Source organism: Hyperoodon ampullatus (genome assembly GCF_949752795.1).
Source record: "Hyperoodon ampullatus genome assembly, chromosome: 16".
Lineage (NCBI taxonomy): Eukaryota > Metazoa > Chordata > Mammalia > Artiodactyla > Ziphiidae > Hyperoodon > Hyperoodon ampullatus.
The window spans coordinates 73,783,242-73,805,751 of record NC_136929.1 but is presented as its reverse complement, the minus strand read 5'-3'; the positions used below and the strand labels follow the sequence as shown (position 1 = coordinate 73,805,751).

Sequence of the window (22,510 nt, the reverse complement as noted above, 5' to 3'; positions counted from 1 at the left end):
GCGGGATCCTCCCAGACCGGGGCACGAACCCGCGTCCCCCGCATCGGCAGGCGGACTCTCAACCACTGCGCCACCAGGGAAGCCCCTGCCCACATTCTTGGTTGTGATTCTCTGTGCCATGCTGGTAGATCAGGCAGGCCATGTAATTTGTACAGAACCATTCCAGCCAGGGTAAGGCGTTAGAAACTGTCTCTTAAAAAGCAATCTGTCAAAATATATCATCATTTCCTCCCAGTACATCTGTTTCAACAGCCCAATTAGCTATGCGACCCTGTTAAAGATCTATTCATGGAACGAACAGGTGAAGTCATTTCCTGAGCTAAAAGATACAGATAATAAATGTTAATAATAGCAGCAGACAAAACATTTTTTTTGTTGCTTGTTTTTCAGATTCAACAGTATTAGTAAAATAAGTTTACAAAATTACAACGATTAAAAAAAAGATTACTGCCTGGAAAAACATGGATAAAGAACATCTAAGACCTGATTGCTATTATCTTGAATACATATTCAATTATTTTCAGCAAGTTACACTCGGCCACTGTCAGACAACTTCTTGATGCATGGAAAAGTGTCAACTGCAACGGTTTACATACATCGTACATCACACATATTACTTCTTGAAACTCCCAAAAGAATGAAGTCTTAAACACAAAGTTAAATTCCAATAACATTTGTAAAGGTGCAAGGGGAAAAAAAAAGACTTGCTTTCAAAGTACTTCTGGTCGACCTCATTAAAACATAATCCTCACAGGGTCTGTTAGCTCTCCAGGAGCTGGGGCTGGGATGAATCACTTCTTTCCAGGATAAAGAACATTTGAAAATATCGTAAGTGCTATGACATGAGTTATCCAAACGTGGCCTCAACCTGAAACAGAGTACTGAAGAACTCTCAAGATCAGCACACCACCACTGCACCAGGATTTCTTAGATCATTCCACAATGACAGGGAATTTTTGATAGTTTTTAATTTTACTGAAATTAAAACTGAATAAAATAACTGACAACTAGACAAATATTTAGCCAGAGATATCAGTTCCTCCTGAAAAAGAATATGTACCTCCTCCCACTGCAATTTTTCTTAAGGTAACTTATGATTTAAAACACGAGTTTAAAATTCACCTTAAAAACAGAAACAAACAAAAGGATTAGTTAAACTGACAAAAACTAATAAAAATATGCTCAAATTTACTGACAGAATCATGGGCACTTCATACAATACTTAGACTCTACCAGTTTTAAGTAAAATAAATAAGGAAAAAAATTATAATTACAAAGCCAGTCTTTCCCCTTGGGGAAACAAAAAGCCACTTTTGACCAACTGTTCCCTAGATATACATATACTGTATATTATTATAAGCTTCTTCAGAGAAGCAAACGTATTTGTCTTCCTGACACTGGATTCTAGTATCTGTTAGTTTCTTTACATCAGGAAGGCAACTGCAAGTGTTGGGCCCAAAAGTATTTCTGGTTTACGCTTGAAAAGACCACCCAGTATTGCTTCTCGACGTGTTCAACCAGGCAAATGTATGCAGTGTGCTCAACATCATCTCCTGCAATTGTCAGTACAATCTCACAGATTCCTTTTCTTTCTACTGCACCCCCAAGGAGTTCAATCATTATTGGTGCAATTAATGAAGAGAAAATGCATGTCAATTACTGGAAGGCTGTTTTACAAGAGGAGCTGGTATCTCTGATTTCACTGCCTTGTTGTATAGAACTGCGCAGACAGCATGATACCTGAGCAAATCAATCAACTACCATGGTAGGAAGAGCGTGTTAATCCAGTCTTTGCTTTACTGCGTGCAAAGTGTGCTACTGCCCCCTGAGCTTCCTGTATTTCTCTTTTCTTGGAAAACTGGTGCTTGAGCCTTTCCCAAATAACCAGAGAAGAAATGAGGCAGAAAGTCTCTCTTCATCGCGGTTCCCTCAGTCCCGGGACTGATAGAAAAGGATGTAACCAGACTCAGAGTTCTTTGAGATATCTGACGTCAACCCGTAGAATTCTTCGATAGCTTGTGCATCTATTTTCTGTGAGGCAAAACATAAACATGAATACAAAAACGAGCTCTTTGAACTGCTTAAATCCAATAAAATCTCCAACCTTTCTTAGAATAATGCCTTTCATTTTCTCATTCATAAAACAGCTCTGTACAATCCAAATGGCTTAAATTAAAAAGACGGATGATGCCAAGTATTGGTGAGAATGCGGAACAAATGGAACTCTCATTCATAGCTGGGAGGAATGTAAAATGGCACAGATGCTGGGGAAAATGTTTAGCATCATCTTCTAAGGCTGAACATACAATTACCCTGTGTGTGACCCAGCAATTCTATTCCTGGGTATAGGCTGAACTATAGGAAACCACTAACTGTCAACCATTTGGGACCTACAAAAATGGCTATTTCATATGGTTCAATCTAAAATATACCCAAGAAAAATGAGGGCCTATGTCCAACAAAAGACTTGTACGAGGATAATCAAGGCGGTTTTATTTGTAATAGTCAACAATGGACAAAAAATCAAGTTTCTAACGTGGTATATCCATACAATGGAAAATTAGACAGCAATAAAGAAAGAACTACTATTGCAGGCAACAAGATTGAGTTGCATAGGTACTGACGAGTGAAAAAAGCCAGACACAAAAGCAGTCACACTGGATGAGCCCTCTTATATCCAAACATAGGCAAAATTAATCACAGTAACATAATAAAATTCAAAATAGTGGATTCCAGAGGATGGTGGGTAGGGGAGGAAAGCTGTGGGTACTGACCAGGAGGAATAAGGGAGCTTGTTGGGGTGCTGAAAATATACTATATCTTGATCTAGATGGCGGTTACGTGTGTGTGTGTGCACGTGTGCATTCACATGTAAAAATTTAAGTTGTTTAAAATTTGCATACTTTACTGTCTTATAGCTCAATAAATTATTTTGTTAATAGTGTTTTTTTTAAACTAGCTCTGTTGTTGAAAGATTTCCTTTGTTTTATTCTAAACATTTTTTTTTAATTTTATGTATTCATCTATCTATCTATCTATGGCTGCGTTGGATCTTCGTTGCTGCACGCAGGCTTTCTCTAGTTGTGGCGAGCAGGGGCTGCTCTTGGTTGCTGTGCAGGTGTGAGGGCTTCTCATTGAGGTGGCTTGTCTTGTTGTGGAGCACAGGCTCTAAGCACATAGGCTTCAGTAGTTGTGGCACGCGGGCTCAGTAGTTGTGGCTCGCGGGCTCTAGAGCACAGGCTCAGTAGTTGTGCACAGGCTTACGTGCTCCGCGGCATGTGGGATCTTCCTGGACCAGGGATCGAACCCGTGTCCCCTGCATTGGCAGGCGGATTCTTAACCACTGTGCCACCAGGGAAGTGCTTATTCTAAACATTTTAAAGGTTAGCTGACCATTCCAGCAATGGGACTGGATGTTAGGGAGTAAGAAGTAGAAATTAGACTACAATCTGAAGACCTGTCATATACAATGAGAAGCTGGAAGGAAAAAGTCAAGAGCAAAATACATACACAACTTGGAAGAAAAACAAGAAATTAGGAAACTACTTACTTCTACAATGTCGTCATCAAACAACAACCAAAAATCATGACTCTTAACTATTGCAATATAATGGCCTCGATTGGGACCACTAAAACAAAGAGAAATAAAAGTTAATTTTATACAAAGTTTATTAGCATTGCTCTTCTATGCCCTATATTCCACGTTCTATAAAGTAGAAAAACTGAAACAGATAAAAATATTCCTTACCTATTCTTTCCCCCAAAATCAAGCTACATTGATCTGAACTGGCATTCAATTTTAAGACCAAATAATCAGTACTCTACTTTGAGAGGTATAACCAGTATTCTCTTTATATAAAGCTATACTATAAAATTCTTTGTTGCCTTTTAAAATTATTATTTTTATTTTTATTTTTTGGCGATACACGGGCCTCTCACTGTTGTGGCCTCTCCTGTTGCGGAGCACAGGCTCTGGACGTGCAGGCCCAGTGGCCATAGCTCATGGGCCCAGCCGCTCCATGGCATGTGGGATCTTCCCGGACCAGGGCACGAACCTGTGTCCCCTGCATTGGCAGGCGGACTCTCAACCACTGCGCCACCAGGGAAGCCCTAAAATTATTATTTTGTAAGTAATTTTCCAATTTGCTTCTATAAAAGATTTAAATAAAAATTTCTAGCATTTTTGGGGGGGAGGAGAGGTGGTCACAGCCAAAACATGCTGAATTAAACTACAAAACAATGCATGTAGAATTATTTCTGAGTCTTAACCCTTGGCAATAGTTTTTCTCGAGGAAAGATTCCATGTGATGCTTGAAAAAGTAAAGATATCAAATCCTTGGCTCTGAAATCAAGCTCCAACTTCATAAACTTCTTTAAACAAGTGACTTTTTTTAGTATTATTAGTGCTAGCTTTAAGTACTTAACTCTTAGCACCATTATAATTATTATAATTGCCTCTGCATCTCATTTTCAACAAATCTGGAATACAGAAATCTAGAAAAATGTAAAAATAAAGGTGGGATTATTTCTTTTAAAAGAAATTCTTTTTTTTTTTGGCTGTGCCTCGTGGCTTGCAGGATCTTAGTTCCCTGACCAGGGATCGAACCCTGTGTCCCCTGCAGTAGAAGCGCAGAGTCCTAACCACTGGACCACCAGGGAAGTCCCTAAAAGTTCTTTATAAAGAACACGTGAAAGATTTTTAACCTCTCCCAGTTTAAGTATGACTCACTACAAAACCTTATATATAATTTTTAAATCAAATTATAATTCTACCACAATTACTATATTACAGACTTTGAAGTAATTTTCAACACAGATTATTCTTTATGGTGAATACTATTTTAAAAGTAGCAACCTCAGATATAAGAATAAGCTGCCTCCAAGTTTCCTCAGATCTTTGATTCCATAGTTGAGATGAATATCTTAGGTGACAAAATGACACAAAGAGAGTACTTTTTCACTGTAGAGGAAAATACCTCAAAACTTAAAAAAAAAAAACCCACTTTTAATGCTAAAATAAACCTCCAGTCTGATCACTACACCAGGGTTCTGTAAGGTACCCGATATTGTTTTCCTCTGTTCAGATGTCATCACTATTTCTTTAGAAACATAATGCTCCAAAATGGAAAACAAAGATTATTGCTGAGGATAAGAGACAGGAGATGGGCTGACACAGACCACGGAGGTTAGAGACTGTGACAGAAGTGGACTCCCTCCCAGCCGTCCTGACATATTCTGAGCAGAAAGCTGGGAGAGGGAGGGACAGCTAATGAGAGGCTGGAGTACAACACGCTGTTAGTACAAGTTTCCAACAGCCAGGGGGAAAAGGATGAGTGACCTGTTTTTAAATTATTACAGGAGGAAATTCCCTGGAGGCCCAGTGGTCAGGACTCGGCACTTTCACTGACAGGGCCTGGGTTCCATCCCTGGTCAGGGAACTAAGATCCCGCAAGCTGCACGGTGTGGCCAAAAATAAATAAATAAAAAATAAAATTATTACAGGAAATTCTAAATAGTCAATGAAGACTGTATGTTCCAAATATAAATGTTGATTATGTGATACTCTTGTGGTTTGAGAATTTTTTGAGCTATTTTATAAATTAAGATCTATAGATGAGATAGTACACTATATTGGCTAACAGGAAACAAACACACAGACTTATAAAATCAGAAAGCTTATCTTTCAAGATTATCTCCAAAACCTTTTTAAAGTGTTTTTCACAATCATTAACATGATGAACATATCCAATTAATCTCAGAAATAACTTATTTTGTAAAATCTCTTTAAGCAGTGCTTTTTTTTTTTTTTAACCAATAATCAAGAAAAAAGAAAAGGAAAAGAAAAACTAACAGGACTTAAAGTTCCCAGAATAATATATATATATATATATTTTTTTTTTTTTTTTTTTTGCGGTACGCGGGCCTCTCACTGCCGTGGCCTCTCCCGTTGCGGAGCACAGGCTCCGGACGCGCAGGCTCAGCGGCCATGGCTCACGGGCCCAGCCGCTCCGCGGCATGTGGGATCTTCCCGGACCGGGGCACGAACCCATGTCCCCTGCATCGGCAGGCGGACTCTCAACCACTGCGCCACCAGGGAAGCCCCCCAGAATAATATTTAAATAATAAGAACAAGTATCAAATCCAGGCAATAACACACTATTTTAATATATAAAGGTTTTAAGAAGGAAATGGTAAAATGTATCTGAAATATCCATTTGAAATAAACTTATTTTCGTCCTATAGCACCCAGGGCTACAGAAACCTCCAAAAGGCCTGCATATCTGAGTGGCTCACGAGCATCCTGTGCATGCACTTGCCCACCACTGAGCATCTTGCCAGCATGGCCCACGGCCCTGTTACCTTCCACAGTGAACCACGACGGCCACGAGGTCGTACATTCTGTCAGGATTGGTTGCATCGCCTGAAGTGTTAAACAGACGAAGTTCTAAAGGAAAAACTACCCGGTAAGAAAGTTTTGTATATCGATGAAGTTGATCCATATATTTAAATCTTTTCAGATGCAGAGCTAGAATCATGGGCAGCTTTTTAACTTTCATCCTGTTAAAATAAACATGAAAACAAAATTTCATAAGATATTCACCATGTCCTTAAAAGAATTATCAAACTTCACGATTCAAGTAACAGTTGATAGCTTTCATAGCCTGGCACTGCCCACTTTTGCATATTTCTACCCATGACTTTTGTATTAGCAAAGCAAAATTCTGAAAGTCTTAAGACCGCCCCTGCCCCCCACCATCACCAAACCACATAATCTGACACAGCACTCGGTACGGCTCCCAAAGAGATATGATGGTACATTCCTTTATTAAGAACTCTGTACTTCTGAAATATAGGTCACTGTGCCAGCTGCAGGAAAAACCAGCTCCTTAAGGCCGCTCACTCCTTCAGAGGTGAATGGAGACTGAGATCCATTTGTTCTATTCAGCTATACAATTCAGTAACAGACTGAGAGCAGGAGACAGTGAGAAAAGCATTAAAGACCATCCATTAAAGGCATTTGCCAGAGACAAGGAACAGCTCCTTAGTAAGAGCAGTGGCTGTGTGCATCCTGGAAAGGGAATAAAATAACCTGGAAACGCAGGAGTGAAGCTTTTACCTGTAAGGCACGGGCCTCCCCATCCCCAAATGCCCTGAAGACCCCTCCGGGCAGCCTCTCCCCTAGACACCACTGCTCCCCAATTTCACTTCAGCACCAACGCTTGATCTTCTGGCACAAATAACTGTTCTCCTCAACCGTCCATCAGCACTTTACACATTCACTTCATATCTGTACAGTTTACTACACTATAAAACATTTAGATGATTATGGGTCTTTCTCTTCTAGGGTCTGGATTCCGGATGGACAGATACCATCTCTTTTATTATGTTTCTCCACCTAGCACACATAGGTACTTGACAAACACTACAGAACTGAATTCTGTGTGTGTTCAGTGAAGCAAAACACTTTTCATAATTAAAAAATGAAATTTATTAAACCTCTGCCTCTAATGAAGTGAAAACAAATCATTTTATAGCATTATTCTAGATCTGCATTCTACAGATCTTAAATGTGGTGCGGCAGCTTATTATTCCAGAAATGTTTATTAACCTGGCTTTTGGAAAACATTAGCGAAAATAAATGTAAAACCTAATCATTCCTGGAAAGCAATCTAGCAATACGAATTAACAGCCTTTACGGCCTTTACCTCAGTAATCAAAACTAAATATATCATCTCAAATACAAGACTTCTGAAAAGAATTCAGTTCTCGAGTTATTTTATATTGTGAAAAAGTGGGAGAATCCTAGCTATTCAACAACAGGAAATGCTGAAATACATAACAATACAACAGAATATTATACAACTTCAAACAATGTTGTTGAAAGTTTCTAAATGGCATGGGAAAATACGGAAAGTAAAAAAGTCAAGATATATATTTATATATACAGTAATCCAACTCTTAAACATCAGATGTTCAATTAAACTGGTACAGAGTTGCTAAAACAAACTCTTTCAAAACAGTAAAAGCAAACTATCCTTTGAAAATGTCCAGTGAGGTGCAAACCCACAAGGATTTTTCTAAGTGTTAAATATGTTAGTAGTGTATTAGATACAGTCAGTTAAGATTAGGAAGAGGAGACAGGTATGGCCTGGGGGTTAGGAAAAATGTGCTTTTAGAAATTAAGGCAGAGCAGAGGGGAAAAAGCCCAAATGGAGAAAAGAGAACATGTCCAAATGCTGGCTTATAAAATACGCCCCATCAGACAACACAGGAGGAACACGAATCCTCCCAGAAGCACTTCTTCCCAGAGGAAACCCAACACTTGTGAAGAGACACAGGATAAAGTCAAACACAAATATTTGTGGAGTCACATTTTAAAGATGATGAGAGACTATCTCACAAAATCTTTCTCATACTGAAATGGCTCAGGAAGAAATGAACACATATATAAGCTGAGTCAAATTCATTATGGAGATTGTGCAGCAGAAGGAAGAACAAAGAAGTTGATTTCCTGCTTGAAACACCAATTCCACCAACACACCAAAGAATTGATAGGATTCTGGTTTTCCTTCCATTCAAACGTGTGGAGAAAGGTGACCTTAGGGAGCTCTTGATCTCTGTCACTGTTGCTAAAAAAGTGGTCTCAGAATGTAATGTTTTCTCCAAAACACAAATATGCCGAAGAAAAAAACGGGAGGACAGAGAACTTTTTTTTCCTTTTTAGTTAAAGTTTGAAATAGACATTGATTTTTAAAGAAATATTTATTTATTTATGCACACATGCATGCATGCATGCATGCTGTGCCGGGTCTTAGTTGCAGCACGTGGGATCTAGTTCCTTGACCAGGGATCGAACCCGGGCCCCCTGCATTGCGAGCACAGTCTTAACCCCTGGACCACCAGGGAAGTCCCCGACATTGATTTTTATCTTCTGTAAACTGACTTATAAATTAATTTTCTATTTAGATTTTTTTAAATGGCATTTACCTACTACACAATGATTAAAATTTGGATGAATTTATGATATACATTTTCTTGCTTTTACATCTTTAAAACAATAAGGTGTGTTCATTTTGCACTAATGTAAGAGGTATTTACCTTTCTATTATCTAATTATAATTAGATAATATCTAATTATAATTTAAAACTATTTTTAAAAAGTAGAAGGATGGAAAAAGACATTAAATAACAAAGTCAGCAAATATGGCTCTGGCTGATTCTAATATCAGACAAAGTAGAACCCAAGCCAAGGAGTGTTACTAGAGATAAAGATGGACATTCCATAATAAAGAGGGCCAACTAATCAAGAGGACACAATCTTCAAGTACCAAATACCAAAGCTTCATGCTCCAAATACCAAATTTGATAGAATTAAAGAAATAAACAGATAAATGCACAGAGTTAAAGTCTTTAACAGACTTCTCTAACAAAAAAGTCAGTAGGAATAGGGAAGGTATGAACAACCAAATTATGGATCTAATCAACATTTATGGAACACTCCATTTCAAACTGAAGAATATATGTTCTTCTCAAGTACAGCTGGACATTCATTAATGTACTGGACAATGAAAGAAGTCTCAATAAATTCCAAAAGACAGAGATCACAGGATATATTTTCCTGACAAAAATTAAAAAACAATAAAATAGCAAAAAACCCCTGAAATATGGAAACTAAGCTATCTACTTCTAAATAAGCCACGGGACAAAGACAAAATCACAAGGGAAATTAGAATAGATTTTTAAATGGATGATAATGCAAATACAACATGTTAAAATTTGTGGGAACACAGCCAAAGCAGCGTTTAGAGGAAAATTTATAGCTTTAAATTTTTATATTAGAAAAGAAAAAGGCAAGTCTTGACCACACAGAAAAGCTTAATAATTGTACATAAAATTCCACAGTTTCCTCTTATAAACTTAATGTCAAGCAGGACTAACTGGGGCACATGGTGCTGGGGGTGAGTGGAACGTGACCCATGACCATGCGTGACTGTCAGCAGACATTTAAGTTGCTTCCACCTCTTCTTGGTTATTGTAAATACTAGAGCAACGAACATGGGAATGCACGTATCTCTTTGAAAATCCTGTTATCAGTTCTTTTGGATATGTACCTAGAAGCAGAATGCTGGATCATACGGTAATTCTATTTTTAATATTTTTGAGGAAGCTTCACACTGTTTTCCACAGTGGCTGCAACATTTTACATTTCCACCAAAAATGCACAGTTCCCTTTTCCACACATCCTCATCAACACTCATTATTTTCTCTTTTTATTTGAAAGTGGCCATCCTAACTAATGTGAGGTGGTCTCTTATTGTGGTTTTAATTTGCATTTCCCAGATAATTAGTTATGTTATCTTTTCATATGCTTGTTGGCCATCTGTATGTCATCTTTGGAGAAATGTTTACTCGAGTCCTTTGCCCATTTTTTAATTGGGTGATTTGGTTTCTACCGTTGAGTTGTGTGAGTTCTTTATATTCTGGATATTAACCTCTTATCAGATATCTGGTTTTCAAATATTTTCTCCCATTCAGTTAATATTCTGCAAATATTTTCTCCCATTCATGTCACTTCATTCCATTGTTTCCTTTGTTGCACATAAGTTTTTAAGTTTGATATAGTCCCATTTATCTGTTTTTGCTTTTGTTGCTTGTGCTTTTGGTGTCATATTCAAGAAATCACCGCCATACTCAACATCGTGAGGCTTTTTTTCCCCCTATGTTTTCTTCTAAGAGTTTTACAGTTTCAGGTGTTATGTTTAGGTCTTTAACCCATTTTGAGTTAATTTTTGTGAATGGTATGAAGTAAGGGTCCAACTTCAATCTTTTGCATGTGGATACCCAGTTTTCCCACCACCATCTGTTGAAGATCATTGAGCATATAAATGCGGGTTTATTTCTGGAGGGCAGGGGTGCAGTGATAAGCCTGGCTACCTACAGGGGCACTGACCAAACTATTAAATATATAAGGATAATGGAAGCCAATATGTACTGTCAGAGGAGGGGCTTACGAACATTAAAAAGGAGAAAAACCAGAATAAACCCTGTGGTGTTGGATGAAACTGGAGGTACTGTTGTGAATTTGTGTTTTTTCGATACAGATAGACCAACAGATAAATAAGTACAGATGTAAATGTGTGTACATATGTACACACACGAGCACGCATGTCCTCCAGCTCTGTTCACTAAGGGGGCCCAGGAACAGTGACACGGCAACGGCAACGAGCACACCTACACCACGGTCCTGGTTTTTAAAGGTTATTCTCCCCCTAAAAGGAATCAGGGCTCCTTCGAGAAATGGCTGGTACCAGTGTGGGGGGCAAGGAAGGTACAAAGCGAGCCTGGACATCTTGTTGCACTACAGAGTAAAGAGGGGCTGGAGAACACAGGGACGGGGCAAAAGACACAGGAGGCAGCAGGAAGGGGCTCCTGCTGGCCAAATCGGGATAATGCGAACATGAAAATAAACGAGACATCATTATCCACGGGATAAAACAGGAATCCCTGAGTCCTCACTGAGATTTAAAAAATGAAAAAAATTGTAAATATCCCCATCTCTCATCAAACTTTCAATCTCAAAACACGTATGAATTACAACTGGGGAAAAGCACAGCTTCACAGTGAAGAATCCTGGGAGACAGTACCTTAGTCAAGTGTCCAAAGAGAACAGTACCAGTCACGGGATGTACGAGACAGAGTCCCAGAGCAGGCCTCAGACTGTCCTCGGAAAGGCCGGGTGCAAGGACGGTCCTGGGTTAACATCTGGGAACTTGACTGGGGGGTGTCCCCACTGTTCCCTAACTGACAAGCGTGTCTTGATGCCCCTGACAACTGTCTGTGCAAATCACATGGTTTATGCGGAACACCTGCTTTCCTTCCGGGAGCCTGGAATTTTGGTACATGCCAGGCAGAGGATGCCTACGTGTCCAGCCCCCAGTAAATCTCGGCCACCGAGTTGGTGATGAGCTTCCCTGGGAGACAACACTTCTCCCATGTTGTCACATTTGATGCTGGAGGGACTAAGTACGTCTGTGTGACTCCACGGGGACACGGCTCTTGCAAGCTGGCCTGGCTTCCCCTTGGCTGACTGTACTTGTCCCCTTTCCCTGTAATAAATCTCAGCTGTGAGCACGACGATATATGCTGAGTCCTGCAAGTCCTCCTAGTCAATCACCAAATCCAGGAGTGGTCTTGGGAACCCTGACACTTGACACATATTAAAATTGTGTGCCATTTAAAAGAACACAGTGAGAAGAACACAGCATCACTTCTGTGTGATTCGTGCCCAAAATACATAACCTGAACCTAATCATACAAAAACATGAGACAAACCCAAAGAAGAACATTCTATAAAATAACTAATCTGTAATTTTCAAGTGCCAAGATAATGAAAGTCAAGAAAAGACTAAGGAACTCTTCTAAATGTAAAAAAGACCAAAGAGACATGAATACTAAATGCAATGTGTGATTCTGGACTGGATCCTTTTTTCTATAAAGGACATTATTGGGACATCTGGTGACACTAAAATAAGGTCTATGATAACAGTAACACATCAGTGTTACTTTCCTGACCTGGATGGATACAGTACATAGGAGACTTCCTTTTTGGTAGGAAACAGCTACCCAAGTGTCCAGGATCTTGGGACGTCATATCAGGAACTCACTCTCAAATGGTTCAGGGTAAAAAAAAAACATTGTTAGTATTGTTAACGCAACTTTTCTGAGTCTGATTCAAAATAAAAAGTACAATAATCAGGAGGAGGAGGAGGAGGAGGAGGATGATGATGATGATGATGATTCAATTCCTTGATACCAAAATACCGTCTTTATAATAATATACTGAGAGAAGGTACAAAATCCTATGTAGGAACAGTGGAAACCAGGGTGAGGGTGAGTGAAGTACTTTCCCCTCATCCTTCCTCACCAAGAAAAAGTTTACATAATCAAGAAAGCTTCGGGCTTCCCTGGTGGCACAGCGGTTGAGAGTCCGCCTGCCAATGCAGGGGACACAGGTTCGTGCCCCAGTCCGGGAAGATCCCACATGCCGCAGAGCGGCTGGGACTGTGAGCCATGGGCGCCGAGGCTGCACGTCCGGAGCCTGTGCTCCACAACGGGAGAGGTCACAACACTGAGAGACCCACATACCACAAAAAAAAAAAAAAAAAAAAAAAAAGCTTCAAAGCAAAATATTTTAACCCTGAGGGTACAGAGTTGAATACTGTTTATCTAGTAATTATCTAATGAATCTGAGCTGTTGGTGATAAAAGAAAGAATGTTTTCTCATTGTAAATTGTCATAGATCGCTTTCAGCTAGAAAAGCCCATCTACTACACTGCCAAAGAATCACTATAAATGTTAAAAACACTAACTTACCGTTTGTGTGCTTCCTGTTTGCTGCGGCATTCTTCACAGTAGTATTTGTATTCACTGCATAGAGTTTCTGTGTTGCTAAAACCCCTGTGTAAAAAAAAAATAATTTTGTCTATACCAGAAAATTATGTATTCATTTAAAAAATATTCTAAACCTAAAGACAGTCATTACATGTCAAAATAAATAACTCTGCACTTACCTTAAGCAGTGAGTAATGGATGTGTTTTGTTCCACGTCAACAGAAAGGTCTAAAAAATCTTCATCTTTGCTGCTTATCTGTAAAAATAGGGAAATACCTTTGATTTCTTTTTTTTTTAAACATCTTCACTGGAGTATAATTGCTTTACAACCTTTGATTTCTTTAATCACTGTTCCAAAATGATAGAATTAAGTGCACTCTATTATTAGTATTATTATGTATAATTAAGTATATAAAGAATTCTTTTTCCCCCAAGTTATCCAAAAGGACACTGAATGAATAGCTTTCATTATATGTAGAGGTAAAACACCAAAGTGCACCTGTGACTGATCTTCTTACTGGCAAAGGCTAGTGTGATGTGAAATTCCATTACTTCCCCTAATCTTGGTAATACTGTGAAGCATAAAACAAACTGTACCATATACACTATTTCTTAAAAAACGCAGGCCAAGACTGAATGAGAATGTTTGGCAAAGGATGTGATATCTGTATTGTTTTATCATTTAAGAAAAAAATTTAGCCCCAAATGCCAAACTATAATCTTCACTTATGACTTTCTTTTCTTTCCCCCCAAAATTGAACAATGTTCTGTTTGAATTATGAATAAATCATCTTATAAAAATGAAGTTACTCTTTATTCCTCTGAACTGAAGCAGGACAGAGCTTTAGTCATCACTCTTCCTACGTGCAAGGAGACAGCGCGACGCAACGGGAGGGACCGCGACTCGGTCCCCGGGGCGTCCCACTCGCAACAACTCTACACCCATTGATGGTTTGTGATGACTTTTCAATACAACACCAAAAGCATTTAAAGAACATCGAAAGCATTTCCATGAAGGAAAAAACTGGACTTTATTAAAATTAAAATTTAATACTTAAAATTAAAAACTTCTGATCTACCAAAGACACAGTTCAGTGGATGAGAAGACAAGCCACAGACTGAGAGGAAATCTCTGCAAAAGAACACACCTGATAAAGGACTGGTATCCAAAATATCCAAAGAACTCTTAAAACTCAACAACACGAAAACAAACAACCTGATTTTAAAAATGGGTCAAAGACCAGTACAGATACCTCACCAAAGAAGATATACAGATGGCAAATAAGCACATGAAAAGATGCTCCGCATCATATGTCATCAGGGAAATGCAAATTAAAACAACAACAAGACACCACTACACGTCTACAATAGAATAGCTAAAACCCAAAACACTGACAACAGCACCCGCTGATGAGGATGTGGAGCAACAGGAACTCTCACTCACTCACAGCTGGTGGGAACGTGCGATGGTGCAGCCACTCTGGGAGCTCCTCACACAACTAAACATACTCTTTTTTTTTTTTTTTTTTTTTGCGGTACGCGGGCCTCTCACTGCTGTGGCCTCTCCTGTCATGGAGCACAGGCTCCGGACGCACAGGCCCAGCGGCCATGGCCCACGGGCCCAGCCGCTCCGCGGCATGTGGGATCCTCCCGGACCAGGGCACGAACCCGTGTCCCCTGCATCGGCAGGCAGACTCTCAACCACTGCACCACCAGGGAAGCCCAAACATACTCTTCTTACCACACGATCCAGCAACTGTGCTCAGCGCTGTACTAACCAAAGAGGCTGAGAAGTTATGCCCACACAGAAACCTGCACATGCACGTTCATAACAGCTTTGTTCATAAAGCAACCTAGATGTCCTTCAGTAGGTGAATGGATAACCTCTGGTACCTCCAGACAATAAAGCGTAATTCAGCAGTAAAAAGAAATGAGCTATCAAGCTGTGAACAGACATGCAGGAACCTCAAGTACATACTGCTAAGTGAAAGAAGCCAATCTGAAAAGGCCGCATACTCTACGATTCCAACCACATGGCATCTGGAAAAGGCAAAACTATGGAGGCAGTAAAACAACCAGTGGCTGCCCGGGGTTGAGGAGGAGGGAAGCAGGAATACGTGGAGAACAGAGCGAAACCACTCTGTAGGATACTGTAGTGACTGACACATCATTATACATTTGTCAAAACAAAGAGAAATCAAAGAACAGACAACACCAAGAATGAACCCTTATATAAACTATGGATTTTAGATAATAACGCATCGACACTGGCCCATCAACTGCAGCAAATATATCTTAGTAATGCCAACGATGTCACCATTGGGGGGAAGTGGGGAGGGGGGCAATCTGGGAACTCTCTGTACTTTCCACCCCAGTTTCCTTAAATCTATTTAAAAAGAAAAAAAGAACAGACAGTTCCTTATTAGTCTCTGTCAGTGTAAGTTTATCTGATTCAGTTAACCGAGTAGACTATGTTATTCTTTCCAACATCCATCAAGCATTTCCCTTACTTTTCTAGCTTGTGGACTCTTTTCCAGTTGACCACGCTACTCTCCTCTGCTATTAAAAACTAGCAGTACAACCATCACAGTAAAGACTGGATTGGGCAAAAATCATCAGTGAATGCTAAGTCTGGGGGGAGATTTTGATGAGGAACAAGAATATTTGTGTTGGGCTTCCCTGGTGGCGCAGTGGTTGAGAGTGCGCCTGCCGATACAGGGGACACGGGTTCGTGCCCCGGTCTGGGAAGATCCCACATGCCGCAGAGCGGCTGAGCCCGTGAGCCATGGCCGCTGAGCCTGCGCGTCCGGAGCCTGTGCTCCGCAAAGGGAGAGGCCGCAACAGTGAGAGGCCCGCGTACCGCAAAAAAAAAAAAAAAAAAAAAGAATATTTGTGTCTCCCACAGTCTGCCTACTAGTTACAAGGGCATAAAACACAGTCATTATGAAGTGGAGAAACTGAACAACATCGTGAATCGGAGATCAAAATTAATTTTACCAACGAGGGGCAGAAGGAACTGTGTGCCTATATGTGATATCCTGACGAGGACACATTAACTATGAATTGTTCCGGCCAAGAATGTACAACCGGGGCTTCCCGGGTGGCGCAGGGGTTAAGAAACCGCCTGCCAACGCAGGGGACACAGGTTCAAGCCCTGGTCCGGGAAGATCCCACATGCCACGGAGCAACTAAGCCCATGCACCACAACTACTGAGCCCATGTGCTGCAACTACAACTACTGAAGTTTGTGTGCCTAGGGCCCGTGCTCCAGAACAAGACAAACCACCGCAATGAGAAGCCCGCACAACAAAACAAAGAGTAGCCCCCGCTTGCCACAACTAGAGAAAGCCAGCGTGCAGCAACGAAGACCCAATGCGGCCAAAAATAAAAAATTAATTAATAAAAGAAAAAAAAAGAATGCACAACCTGCATCTAATTAGAAGGAAACATCAGACAAGCTTGATACGAGGAATGTTAGATTAAAAGGGGGAGGGGCATAGTCTTTAAAAATGTAAGTATCATAAAAGACAAGAAGACTATGAACATGTTCCAGATTGCAGGAGGCTAAAGGAAGCATGGTGACCACATGCGATGCAAACCACTAAACTCTAAAACCAGACCCTGTGCTGAGAGGAGGCTGTGCTGTAAAGGGGGTCACTGGTAGAACTGGATAAAGGTGCCTAAGTAAGAGTCTGACCTTTCATTCGTCAAGGGAGAACAAGGTAAGAACAGGAGGCCTGCGTTATCCGACCCTATGAGTAAATCGTTTTCAAGAGATTTACCTACTGCTCATCTTTACAAACTACCCAGCAAGTGGGTAGTTTCCCTCCTTGAGTGTACACAGTAGGCTTCAGTTTTTATTCCAACCATAAACAACAAACATAATTGTAGGAAAAGGAGCAACAAATTAATATACTTCCCTGACCTGTAGGTTTCTTACGAGCTCAACTAAGATTATAATATCGAGAATATGGCTCTATGGTCTCCTGTAGTGAAACAAACTCAAATAGTTCAAACTGCAGCAAGTATTTCTCTGCTACCTCAGTATTCACTAGTAATAAGCAGACAGCTGAGAGGCACATCTGTCACAGTCATATACTCCACACCTGAGGATTACAACTTTCAAGTTCATCTCTCATACCCATTCTCAAAGAACACTTAATATAATGGATTAGATTTGTTCTATACGAAATTTTATGATATACTTACAGTTTCACAAGTAAGACATCTGGTTTCATTAGTTAATGTTCCCTGAAAAATCTCATGAACCCACGTTGGGTCTGGTGTGCTGTTGTTATTTTCACTGTCAATATTACCGTTGGGCAAACGACCATTTTGTTTTTCCTGCTTTCTCTCTTCTTGTAAAATATCAGCAATTGTATTTAGTAGGTAATTTAAGAATTCATGGGCATCTTGCTGCATGTAGTTGTCAAAAAGCTCTAAAAATAAGAATATACAGAGACTTATTTCAGAATTAATAACTTCATTAAAAAACTAAATTTTAAAAGAGAATAGTATTCTATCAGAACTAAGTAAAATGTTTGGAACTGTTATAGTAATGTACAAGAAATAGGTATCTTTCACATATACAAATTATGACAATTTGGAGAAAATAAAGTTATGATGAAAGAGAATCTTTAAAAAAAATACTAATAGATCAATGAGAAAAGAGCAAAACCTATCATCACACATAATGTACTGAGGAGATAAGAAACAACTGCTTTTTATTAACTCATTTAATCTATTACTCCACAAATATTACAACATGGCAAGTTTTTTTTTTTTTTGGCTGCTGCATTGGGTCTTTGTTGCTGCATGCAGGGTTTCTCTAGTTGCGGCGAGCGGGGGCGACTCTTTGTTGCAGTGCGTGGGCTTCTCACTGCAGTGGCTTCTCTTGTTGCAGAGCACGGGCTCTAGGCACGCAGGCTTCAGTAGTTGTGGCACGTGGGCTCAGGAGTTGTGGCTCGCGGGCTCTAGAGCGCAGGCTCAGTAGTTGCGGCACACGGGCTTAGTTGCTCCGCGGCATGTGGGATCTTCCTGGATCAGGGATCGAACCAGTGTCCCCTGCATTGGCAGGCAGATTCTTAACCACTGCACCACCAGGGAAATCCCAAAATGGAAAGTTTTAAAGTAGAAGCTGGACAACCTCTTGGCAGTGCCAACGCAAATGCATAAGAACCACAGAGGAAGTTGTTAACATTAAAAAATACTGGGCCATACATGCTAGAGATTCTGATTAAGTCAGAGATGAGGCCTGGAACCTGCACTTTTCAAAGCTCCTCCAGGTGACTCTGCTGTGCAGTCAGGGTTAGGGAACAAAGGCATCCTGAACTACCTATTTAATCCAGAGAACCTCTAAGGCCCCTTCCAAATGTGAGGTCTGTAACTCTGTGGAACATTCCTTGTAGTTACAGGAATAAGTAAATGTCATGGAAACCTGAGGGTCGCTAACATTAAGTGCTTGACCTGTGCTTGCAACACGCACCCTGAGCCTGAAGAGGAAGGACTTCAGGGGCAGGGTCTCATGCCCTGTGACACTGCTATTAACGGTATTTCACAAGCGAGGAAAGGGCATCAAGTGGTAAAGTCACTGCCAGGAAGCGGCAGGGCCCGGATTCAAGCCAGGCCATCCGGCCCCGGCGAGCCACACACAGGCAGCCGGGGCCACCTGGTCACACAAGGCGCCCGCGGTCCAGCCAACAAGACGCACTCAGATGACCACCCAGTCAGGAAGCTTCACCTTCAGAGCTTCCGTAAACATTTAATAAGTGCCAGGAAGTTCACAGTTTACATTGTTTTAAATGACAGAATAGAAATTGAGAAGAAAATTTAGGGAGAGCCTTCCTAAAATAAAAGGAATTAAAAAATTACATTTTAGAAGAGCTACAGACATGACTGCATAAAACTAAGTTCCATGCATTGAACTCACTGAAAAAGTTAAAAACAGTGAAACCTGAAAGTTATTAACATCTTCAACATATAATATAAAGAGTTTATCTCAACACAACAGAAAATACAAAGTTGGCAAAGGACTTGAAATCAACAATTTATAGAAACAAAATTCAAAAGTTTAAATAAAACACATGAAAAAACATTCAATCCCACTGTAACGAAAAAGGTCTTGATTTTCCTGTCTCTAAAATGGAATACCATCTTCCTCTGCAAGGTTATTATAAAGATAAAATGGGAGCGTGAAAATATTTTCATGAATATTAAAAGAAAATAATGATTTTAATCTAGGTGTCAAAAAGACCTTTGAAAAGTATCACATTTAAGGTGCAGGTGCTAGAGCAAGACTGTCTGGATCTATCCTGTGGTTCCACCTCTGGTCACGGGCATGTCACAGGCCAACACGATGATGCTAGGACTGCACCTGGAGCCACACTTCACTTCTCTGCTATAAGTCTGTCCTGAGGGGTTTGATTAGCCTTAAACAAACTCTCTATGTTATTTTTAAGAACAATAAAAGCCCTGAGTCCTAAGAGTTACTGCATCAGCCCATGTGGACTTAACCTCTAACTGATCTTTAATTTGTTGTACTGCGTGTCTTCTGGGTTTTGCCCACGAGGGACAGTGGATCCAAAGCATCTGACACCACTCCCACCACCTGCTCCGGCAGAAGTCACCGCACACCACCCACATTGTGAGACGCCTGCACCTCTGCAAACACTCCGGCCATCCTCTCCATCTCCAAGATCAAGCCAAGTCATGCTCGGAGCCCTCAGATAGTGCCGCCAATGGACTGGTCTATGCCAAAGTTGAGATAACTGAGGTCAACGACCTTTGCCCTTGCCTCTCAAGGCCATAACCTCCATCCCTAAGAACACCACCCTGCCCCTCACCTCAGTCTCCTAGTCTCCACTATTATTGTACCTCATTTCCTTCCTCATCCTTGGGATTTTCTTTCGCAACCCTTTGTCTGCTGTTCCTTCTAAGAGCTGTTCTAAACTCCCCATTTCTTCAACCTTTGGCATCTTCTAGCTTCCTGCTGCCACCCCTAAACCACTACACTTTCACTTGCATATAAAAACTCTCCCTCAGTCAAGAAAGCTCGTAAGCTCTGGCCATCCTACCCTTAACCCTCACCCTTCTGTGGTCATGGCTAACCTCCCCATGCCCACTAATGGCCTGACCCATGGCTTCTCCATCCACCCCGGCTCCTGCCCTAACCTGCTCCGTGTCCAGGCAGCTCCTAGACGTGAATGGGACCCCTCAAAAGCCAAGAGCTTCCATCTCTCACTTACCCCTCCCCAGGTCACAAATCTAGAATCACCAACCTCAGGAGGCCCACTAAGATGAGGACTGCAGGGAGATGATGCTAGAGGCGATTAGGGGTCTTCAGCAAAGTGGAAACAGACTGGGGAAGTCATGGAGAATACACAGGGAGGGATGACGGGAGAGGACCAGGAAAAAGACTTTATAACCACTGCTAAGGGCCTGGTTAGGGTGAGGGATGAGTAATTCACCACCGTGGATAGCTACATGATGGCTTAGTGCCACAAGCTAGACTTACTCTGCCCTCTTCAAGTAGTTTAGCGTATATGCGTGTTTTTCAAAACAGGTATTTTTTGTAAAGCAGAAATATGCAAATGTTTTTATTTTTTTAAAAGATGAAATATCTTTTTTGGGGGGATGTTCCTTTAATACAGAATGACATCATATTCAAAGAAAAACCTCAATTGACCTGAATGCTCTACAAATGAGATGTAAAGTAAATCAGAAAATACTCTATTTTGTTAAAATATTTTAAATATTATAGTCCATTTTCTATAAACATAGTAAACCGAACATACCAGAACTTTGCAGAGTCTAAACTAAGAGCAGCCACTGTAGTTTTAAACATCAGCCAAGACCACATAAACATCCGAATATCATCAACTAAATGGCCTCACGACAATCCCTGTAAACTGTATTGTATTTAATTTCTAAACTCTTAGCTTTCTTACGGGTGGCTTTCTTCTCTGCAAAGCAGCACAATGGGCAAGGCGGGCTTCAAACTTGCTTTGGCAAATTAAACAAATTCACTCATTCATTCGTTCATCCAACAAATATCTAGTAAGCGTCCCCGATGTGCCAGGAACTGGATTAAGTCCTCGGACTACAAAGGTGCATAGAAACAAATGGGTCCCGACACTGAGGAACTGACAGTCTAGCGGGAGAGACAGACAATGTCAATACTAAATAAACGTATATGAAACGTATAAGCTATCAAAGTCCTGGTGCAGCTGTAACATCAATACAAAAATATAAAAGAGGTAAACTGAATCACTGCCTAAAAGTAAGTTTTCTTCATAATTCAGAAATAGCTACAGCTTTTCATCATACAAAATATCTTTCATGCTCTTTTGGAGAAAAAGGATTAATGAATATGAGAAATTATTTACTAAAATCTATTTAATAGCTGTTATTTGTGAACAACTAGTTATTTCCTTGTTTGAGGAAGACGAATACTTGAATATGTGTTTATATTTTTGTATCTGTGTCTCTCCATAGCACCTGCAATGCTGCTGTGTACATACAGGTTCCCTGAGAACAGCACCCTTCCTACTGCATTCACTGCTGTATCCGCAGCACTCAGAACAGTACTGCCACACAGTAGATGTGCCTGACATTTCTTGAGTGAATGAATGAAGGAACAGATAACAGGGGTTGAAACAGCTAAGACGACATGAGAAGAATAAACTTGGCCCCAAACAACAGTGTGAAGAATGCACTTTGCCTCGAGCCAGCTGGTCTGACTTCAAGTCCTCCTTAGATGATCCAGCTGAGTCAACTCTCAGTAAGTCAGGTCACCAACCTGTGTGTTAGTTCTTCTAAACAAGGGAGAGTGGACAGGAGTCAATCATCATAAGCAGACGGCTTCGTCTCCTACCTCCGTGACTGCAGGGGCCTCCCGGCCGGTCGCCGTGCTTCTCCTCGCGCTGCCCACGGGAGCCCCTTCCTGCCGCCAGGCCCCCGGCAGCCAGGGGACCTTCTGATGCAGAGTGGAGCCCTCCAGGGGCCTCCGTGGCTTTCACAATAAACCGGGAGCTGCCTGGCCTTTCTTTCTCTCTGACTTGAGCTTCATCTCACTCCACTCGAGCTGCAGTAGTTTTCTTGCTGTCCTTCAAGCACTCAG

General features: G+C 40.8%; 1 protein-coding gene across 2 annotated transcripts in view; it reads right to left on the bottom strand.

Moving 5' to 3' along the window:
• Nucleotides 1-1,929: 1,929 nt before the first annotated feature.
• The window catches only part of USP12 (ubiquitin specific peptidase 12), a gene marked incomplete at both ends in the record, with an annotated part of 77,266 nt that continues 56,685 nt past the window's right edge, over nt 1,930-22,510 (bottom strand). For both annotated transcript variants that reach the window (XM_079721873.1, XM_079721874.1), the window contains 6 exons: nt 1,930-2,031; nt 3,551-3,629; nt 6,361-6,558; nt 13,375-13,458; nt 13,572-13,648; nt 17,602-17,831. In XM_079721873.1, coding sequence (XP_079577999.1) covers nt 1,930-2,031; nt 3,551-3,629; nt 6,361-6,558; nt 13,375-13,458; nt 13,572-13,648; nt 17,602-17,831 — 770 coding nt within the window. The remainder of the gene's footprint in view (nt 2,032-3,550; nt 3,630-6,360; nt 6,559-13,374; nt 13,459-13,571; nt 13,649-17,601; nt 17,832-22,510) is intronic.